Source organism: Arachis ipaensis, chromosome B07, assembly GCF_000816755.2.
Source record: "Arachis ipaensis cultivar K30076 chromosome B07, Araip1.1, whole genome shotgun sequence".
NCBI lineage: Eukaryota > Viridiplantae > Streptophyta > Magnoliopsida > Fabales > Fabaceae > Arachis > Arachis ipaensis.
Genome location: NC_029791.2, coordinates 5,737,499 through 5,746,119, shown reverse-complemented (window position 1 = coordinate 5,746,119; position 8,621 = coordinate 5,737,499). Strand labels below are relative to the sequence as shown.

Sequence of the window (8,621 nt, the reverse complement as noted above, 5' to 3'; positions counted from 1 at the left end):
TAAATTTAAAAAAAAATGGTATATAATTCACACGTGTATGGGAACATATCTCATCGGTAATTTAGTATGTAAAGTCTTAAATCTTTTCTGACGATTTGAGAGGTCGGCGAGATTTTGGGTATGTGGAGCCAATGGATCTGGAAAGGAAAAAAATGGCTTTCAAAATTATAAAAAGGAAAATTACTTTTCATTCAATAATCTAAACAGTTTAGGGTTGTCTATTGGACTGTGTTTGCCAACCAAGATAAAATAATATACTGAAAATAAATCCTAAAAAACAGATATATAAAAATTAATATGGATTTTTAAAAATAAGGATAAAAAATGTGTAGTGTATATATGTGCATAATATATGCATTTGTCAATTGAGATGAGCACTATGCATAATCTGTAGAGTGTAGTATGGATTTGATTTTCTTTTCGAACTAAATAAATATTTATATCTTTAACCAATTTGAGATAATTTAATTATTAATTTACTAATTTATTTAAGTAATTAATAAAATTTTAAATCTTATTTTTTTTCATATAAAAATCTATTCTCCAACAATAAATTTTAAATAAAACTCAGATCTATAGTAATTAATATGTCAAATTAGAAAATACTTTGTCCGTGAGAACTTAAAAAAATGTCTTTATCTTTACCGTGACAATGAAGACACTAAGACAAGTTCAGTTCTCTTGGGATGCTAATTGATAAGGCTGGCCCAAACATTGATGCATTTTGGAACATGCAATGCACAAAAAAAAAAGGTATTATGTCATATTAATGAAGAAGAAAATCTACCAATCTCTTCTCAGCCGGGGATTGACACTCATCAGTTGTCATAGTTTGTCTTTTTATATGGTATTCTTTAGATTGCAAATAAGTAAGGAAAAAAATTTTAAAAAATGAATGAGAATGAGAAATACCAAAAATATAAATTAGTTTTATAATTATGATATATTTGAATATACCTGATAAAGAGATGTGCCAAATTTGAACTTATTTGGATTTTGAAAAATGAATGAGAATGAAAAATACAAAAAATGTAGATATAAAATTATGAATTAATTTTATAATCATAATATATTTGAATGTATTTAGTAAAAAAATGTGGCAAATTTAAACTTATTTGAAGGAATTTTCGCTAATTGATATGAGAAATTAAGAAATAAATAGTAGCATAGTCTCATGTAACATGCATGAGTAAATCAAATAATGCAGTCATAAGAGTATTAACATGTCTAAGTTGTAGAATGTTAATATTTGTAACTAAAAATTTTTATAATTATTATTTTACTAAAAGATGATTGGTTGATTTTTAAATTTTGTTTAAATCTTGTTAAGTAAGTAAAATTGTTGACATGGATAGTTAAAAGAAAAAATATGGTTTTTTTTTTTCAAAGTTAGGAGTAAAACTCAAACTCGCAACTTCTAAATGAGTATAGAGAGATTATATCATTTGAGTTATAACGAATAAATATGACTTAAACACAATATAATAGAACTTAATATCAACTTTTATATAATAAAAATAAATAGATAGTATCTGAATAATTTAACCTCGTTACATTTTGTTGCCAAGGTGTGGGTTAAAACAAGTTCTTTTCCCTATTGAAATTAGACGTTCAGAACATAAAGTTTATAAAATCGAATATTTATAACTGGCTTAATAACAAAAACTACTAAAATAAATGTTACTAATAAATAATATAACTTCCTACCAACTACATTTCATGTTTTCGTCTCACCAACTCATTACTAAGGGATTTAACACTTGACCCCATTTTTGCAGATGGAAAAAACTTATACTAAGAACATTTTATGCCTAACATATGCCAATCTAAAGCCAAGTTTCTAGAGTTTAGTCGACTCATTCTTGATGCCAAAACTATTCATCTGCATTGACTTATACATCAAAACTTACATATATTAAGTCAAATGAAAATGTTATTCGTACAAATACATATGTAGTTTAATTTATTTTCAATGTGTATTTATATTTTAACATGTATTTTATACTGGTGGCTGGATTTAGTGACTGATTTTGGTGTACACGTACATAGTCTCGTAAATCAAAATATCACTCTTCTATTATTCAACCAACCAATTCAGTGTTGTAGAATTTACTTATTGCCCACCTTCCATTTTAAGTATCTTTGTACAATGTCAAGTCCAATATGTTCCTTAACCACAGGCATGGTTGCAGGGACCTCCAAGTCAAATGTTGAATCTGGTCCAACAAAATTGCTCCATGAAAGAACCTGTTTCCTTGCTTCTTTAATAGCTGCTCTTGTGGCACAGTGAACTGAAGCTGCCAATAGTAAAGGCGGCTCGCCGGAAGCTGCATAAAAAATATTCTATTTTCTAAATTTTTTGTTAATTTATCCACTTATGGGGATCTAACTTCTGATATCATTATCAAATCTATGTATGTATATTCATGATATCATTCTCAAATTCTCATTCATCCTATACTAATTTGAGTATCCATCCTTTTTGCTTTTACCGGATTTTCAGATGATTGGATGTATGTTTGTATTTGACTTCTATGCATTCAATCAAACCACTCATACATTTATGAAGAACCAATGAAAGAGAATGTATAAAAATCCCAGTTTCAATAACAAGTTATATGCACTTATGAGAATTCAATGTTACCCTTTGAAGAGAGAACCCTCTTCTGGTGATGACCACTGTTGAGGATCTGAACATTGAATTGTTTAGGTATGGTGTCAATTGTAGGGATTTTGTAGTTCCATGTGCCATCTGCTAATATCAAACCATCAGCATTTGTTTCATATTCCTCAAGCATGAAGAACCCCAACCCTTGAACAAAAGCTCCTTCAATCTGCAACATGCAATTATAAGGAGCACTTAGAACACTTTTTATAGCATAAGGACCAAACTGAAAATTGAATGAAACTAGAGATATTTTCAGAGTAATTTCACAAATAAAAACCACTCTAAGGCCTCCAGTTCTAGCACTGACATTAGTCTTGGGCTTGCATAGCAAATGTCTATTTATGTACACGGTCTGCTTACCTGTCCTAAATCAACAGCAGGGTTTAGACTCTGTCCGCAATCATAGATAATATCCGTTCGCAGAAATCTGGTTTCTCCGGTCAGAAGATCTATCTCCACCTGAGAAATAACTTCCATAATTTATCATAGCTTTATCTGATGATTTGGTTCAGTAATATGTTGTGTGACAACAGGACATAAGCAATATATTCAAGAAAAGCAACTTTAGGTGAACTTTAAGAAAATACAAAATTTTATTTGAGATGTGCACATGAAGAAAACTTACCTCACTTACTGCAGCACCATAATTAAGGTACAACATGGAATCCATACCAGGCACATATAATGTGGATGCAGATAAATTCACAGGTTGCATGTAAGCCTGTAGGTTCATAAATTGTCAACATGTTAATTTAAGAGAATGCTGTCAAACAATATCAAAAGAATTAATGTATCTATTCATAGTTTATATCCAAATACCTGAAGAATAAGTGTCTCCCACTTGATAGATCCCATTTCCTTTTGCAGCCTTTCCTTAAGAGGCTTTAGCCTCTCAACCAAGATATTGCAACAAAGTCTAACTGCCTCACAACTCGACTCCGATGTAGTGCTGCCAGCAGTGAACCCCCCTTGAACCATGCTCACAGTATCAGATTGTACAACTCGGACCTTGTCAACGAGGCCTTCCGTTCCATCGCATTGGATTGCACTGAGAGCAAATGCAGTCATCTGTTTCACCTTTGTCCAAAGACCCTGTCCTATTTCTATTCCTCCAACTTCAGCTACAACAGACCCGTCCGAGAAAATGCTTACTTTACCAGGGGTTGGCCTTAGACTCAGTTGAAACACAACCGGTACCCGGGAAATTCCCCTTTTTCTCCAAGTGTTAATCTTGTTGAACTCTTTCACCATTTTGGTTCTTTGATCATAGTTCGCCGAAGCAGCTATCTTGCTCCATATTGAAGGCAAGGTATACTCATGAGGTTCGCCGAAACAATACTCATGGAACAACTTAAGACTCTCATGTGTATGAAGATTAATACTTCTGACAGAATCTACATCCAGTGAAAGCATAGCTGCAACATTTTCTATTATAGCTTCGGCGATATAAGATCCCTGCACCTCCCCAGGGCCTCTCATTGCAGATCTACTAGGATGATTTGTTCTGCATACCTTTATATCAAATGATAAAGCACCCCAATCATACTTTTTAATTGCACCAACTATGTTATGTGGCATTATTGCACTTATATCCACATATATCCCTGCATTGACCAGTATCTGAAGTTCTAATGCAGTAATTTTCCCATCATTCCTAAATCCAACACTGTAAGTTATCTTCATTGGATGCCTTCCCCCAGCAATTATCATATCCGCCTTTCGATTTAGATACATTCTGACAGGGCGGCGTAATTTGTGCGCAGCGAGTGCACATGATGCTGCAACCTGCAAACATCATATAATTTACATCCAAATAAGAATCATGCTGCAGGAAAACTGATTGCTTGAATAACAAGTTAATAGAAATGTATGCAATTCAAAATTAAGAAATTAATGCATAACTAAATACTTACAGGTATGCTTTTTATGGCCTTGCCACCAAAACCTCCTCCAACCCTTCTTGTAATCATGCGAATATTATTTTCGGGAATACCTAAGCATCTTGCTATAGTTGCATGTGAATACTCAGGGCATTGGCTTGAAGAGTAAATTATAATGCAATTATCTTCATCTGGTACAGCAAGTGCAGTTTGTGTCTCCATATAGAAATAATATTGAGATCCAAGCTTCATCTGATTTTAAATTGAGATGATAATGAATATGGTTGAGCAATCTAACCGTTTCAACATACATAATTCAGAAGCAAACTTGGATAAACATGTACCTCCTTAGAAATAATCTTGTGATCTGCTTCAGCCATTCCTTTTGATAAATCACCAACATGTTTTGGATAGAGAAATGGAGGAACTTCGAAAAAGCTAGATTTTTCGACAGCATCTTCCACTGACAGAATAGGCTGATCAAGATCTTCAGTATCATAATCAACAACTGCAGAGTTTGCAGCCACATCTGCAAGTTTCTGAGTATCTGCAATCTACAGAAGCTGTACAGTGACTAAAATGGAATTTCCATGTATCAATGTCCAAAGAAACAAAAGAGAATCTCACACATTGTTGGATCAAAAAGTGAAGAACTCACCACAAAGGCGAGACGTTCTCCAACACATCTAGCAATCTCTTCAGCAAACAAAGGTTCAATGCCAAATATAGTCTTTGATCCAATGTTCTCTCCACCAATGGGAATGTCTTTACTTGAAATTACTCCCCTCACTCCATCCAGTAGTAAATCCGGCCTCAGCTTTATACTCCTTACCCTTGCTAAAGGCTTTGCGCTATAAATATATGCTCCATATAAGCAATTGTTTGGTGATGGAATATCATCAGTAAACACAGCTTCACCTACATATGATAAATTCATAAAAATGTACTTGTTACTGAACAGAAAATACAAAGAAAAAATAAAATTGAAAAGCATAATACAAGCCACAAATTGAATAAAATAACACTTCTTGACAGACAAAAAGACTTGTCTAATGCAAGCGAGGGATACATCAATTCTTTGGTTGCTGTTATCTAAAATTCAGCTAGATACCAACCCGTGAAGCGAAAAAGGAATTGTAATTATGCTAGAATAAATGTGAGGCTGCTTCTGTAACTAAAGCAATTTGAACACCGGCTCCCAAGGCGAAAGCCTTACCATTTTAATGAGGTCAACCATGAATTCAAGTGTAATTTAGTAAGAAACCAATATCAATGTAAAAATTGAAGTTTAGGCATTGAAAATGTAAATTGAAATGCATAAAAGATTAAGCTATCAATAATCTTTTTAAGAAAACAAGTTGGAAATAAACAAACCTGAAGCTTGCAGTGTAGCTCCAGATTTCATGATTGGCTCGCCAACAGGGTGATATTCATTTCCTGCTTCAAGAAATTGGTTTCCAGAAGACAGTAAAGTTGGAATTTCATCATGGTGAACCTGGTTATGATTCGTGTAACCATTTGAATGACCATTGGTTATTTTAGCAGGACTGTCAATCATGGGGTTAAAGAACTTAAAAAGAAAACCGGCTGCCAAGCTTGAACGGTAGCCAGCTTTTGTGGTACCACTTTCGGGTACGATAGTAGCTATAAGCAAGTTGACAGCATCATGCAGAATACTAAAACTTAACAGTTTTCCTTCTAAAAGTTGCTCAACATTTTTTGCTCTGATTGCATGTTTAGTTCCATAAGCACCAAAAGACAGCCTACAAGAATCAATCATGGTTCCCCCTGAATCTTTGTATTGTGAAACCTTGACTAGGAATGCTGCATTTAGATAGGGAAGGGCATTTCCGAGTGGCCGAGGAGAAGCTCGATGGGTTTCAAACAGGAATTTACTTTTCTGATCCAAAGATTTGTTTTTATTAAGTCCCAAACTTGGAATTTTAATGCTCAAAAGTACACTCTCCAAACTCAGTGGCTGTCTTTCTAGAAATTCCTCCAGCGCAATCCACTCGAGGTTTGTACCACTCATTATCTGAACCATTGAATCTACAGCAAGAAGTATTGTGGCAATGTCCGAAGGGAAATTATTCTTTTGCGCTATCACTAAATTGCCACCTATGCTAGCTGTGTTCCGAATAAAACTCGAGGCAACTTTTTCCATATGGTCTGCAATCTTTACAAGTATCATAACAAAATCTGAGAGAAACTCACCACTGCTTTCTTCCTTTAGTACTTCAATAGCTTTAGATATAGTCACTGCCGCTCCAATTTCAATTCCAGTTTGGTCTTTCCTGATCTTTGAGAGCTCCGGAATGCCCCTTAGATCAATATACCTGTCATAGTCATAGTTATCTTTGTAATATCCCATAGCAGTATTACTAACAATAAGTTTTATCCGGTTTCCATTGACTTGGTTCGATTCGAATAAGCGCTGTAGCTCCATTATACTACTAGGACTATGCCAACTCCTCTTATCCGAAGCCAAGAACAACACATCAGGTTTGATTTCCTTCAAAAACATTGGAAATATAACATTTTTATGATTTTGTTCATATTGAGGCAACCTACTAAGCTTTAAGTCCTTGTTCTCTCCCTTCCTCCAAAAACTGTTGAATCCTAAATCCTCCATATCAACATCACCTGCAAAGCTTTTGCAGGCATCGGCAATGGGCCGATAACCGGTACAGCGACAGAGGTTACCTGCAATAGCCTTTTCAGCCTCAGTAACAGTCACTTTTGAGAACCCTGGAGGCGTGTCCAAGCGATTGGTCTTTTCAGCATTGACAAGAGTACCGAAGAGCGAAACACACATTCCGGGAGTGCAAAAGCCACATTGTGAAGCATGGAACCCTGCAACTCTTTTGTGAATTGGGTGGAGTCCATCTTTACTGTTTCCAATGCCTTCACTTGTTGTAATTGAACAGCCATGTATGCTGCAAAGTAGTGTAAGGCAAGAACTCGCCGTAAAGTCTTCAATTCTATCAAGTATAGGATCATACTTGGAGATCAAAACCACACAAGCTCCACAACCACCTGTAAAAAACAACCATTTCAAAATATGAAGTTCCAAGTTGGAAAAAAAAAAAAAGGTTGTGGCAAACACCATATCCACCTTCAAGTACATTGAAAACCCCATCAGAAAAAATAACACTACTCACAAAGCTCAAGAATAACTGGAACCAGAACAAGGTCCTTTATCCTTATGCCTCAATCTATGAAGCATAAATTAGTTCAAAGCAAGGTCAATATAACAATCATCAATGTTTTAGGTTTATTCCAAAAAGGACCATAATCAATAATACTATACTATGGTCCATACCCAATAGTCAATATTTAATATCAAACTAATTCTTTCTAAAAAAATTAGTTCAAAGCAAGGTGAATACTATAGGGGGAAAAAATAATGAAGAACCAACTCAACAATCAATTGAATTACTTAATATAACACTAGTTGAATCAAATGATGCCACAGTGTTACATCAACACTGTTGACCTTTGTTCTAAGAAGAAAAATTGAAAAAAGTAAATAAATTCTTCAAAACAATAAATAAATAAATAAAAGAGGGTTATCATCACCTTCACCACAACCGAGCTTGACACTCTTGAAGGTTGTCTGGGAACGCAAGAATTCAAGCAAAGTGGTTGATGGGTCAACTTTGAAGAGCTCAAACCTCTCACCATTAACAGCAAAAACCAAACTTGTTTGTGTTGGTATCTCAGAGTTGATGTTGTTCTTCACTTCCATTGTTTTCTGAAGATTAGTGAATAGTTCACACTTCACAGTTCACACTATTATTTTGTCTACACTCCCATAAATTCTGTATGGTTTCAACTGATTTGGAACATGCAAATGTTATTACATCAACTAATCTCACTATTATTTTCTCGGGTTTTTTTTGTATTACTTTGGTAATCTTCAATTTAGAACACACTGAACAATTTCATAGCTTCAAGTAATTACTAGTATTTTTTTATTAAATAAAAGTTAAGATTGATTTGACATCGTTCAACTCATCTACGAAAGAGCATATAATTAGATTGCTCGGTTGAAAAAAAATAATCATAATTAA

The 8,621-nt window shown here is 34.2% G+C and overlaps 1 protein-coding gene across 1 annotated transcript; it reads right to left on the bottom strand.

The window, feature by feature from the left end:
* On the bottom strand, positions 1,641–8,501 carry LOC107608732 (indole-3-acetaldehyde oxidase). The gene is made up of 10 exons (XM_016310445.2): positions 8,128–8,501; positions 5,923–7,584; positions 5,207–5,466; positions 4,893–5,102; positions 4,582–4,800; positions 3,488–4,453; positions 3,294–3,389; positions 3,029–3,127; positions 2,645–2,834; positions 1,641–2,327 (listed from the first exon to the last, which is right to left on the bottom strand). The coding sequence occupies exons 1-10, from the start codon at positions 8,294–8,296 to the stop codon at positions 2,110–2,112; spliced, it is 4,089 nt and encodes a 1,362-aa protein (XP_016165931.1). The 5' UTR covers positions 8,297–8,501; the 3' UTR covers positions 1,641–2,109.

Excerpts from the sequence above, each read along its gene's own strand:
- LOC107608732 (XM_016310445.2), bottom strand. The coding sequence starts at position 8,296 with ATGGAAGTGAAGAACAACATCAACTCTGAGATACCAACACAAACAAGT. Across the intron at positions 5,467-5,922 it reads AGCTACACTGCAAGCTTCAG|GTGAAGCTGTGTTTACTGAT; the intron begins GTTTGTTTATTT and ends TATCATATGTAG. Across the intron at positions 5,103-5,206 it reads GAGAACGTCTCGCCTTTGTG|ATTGCAGATACTCAGAAACT; the intron begins GTGAGTTCTTCA and ends CAGCTTCTGTAG.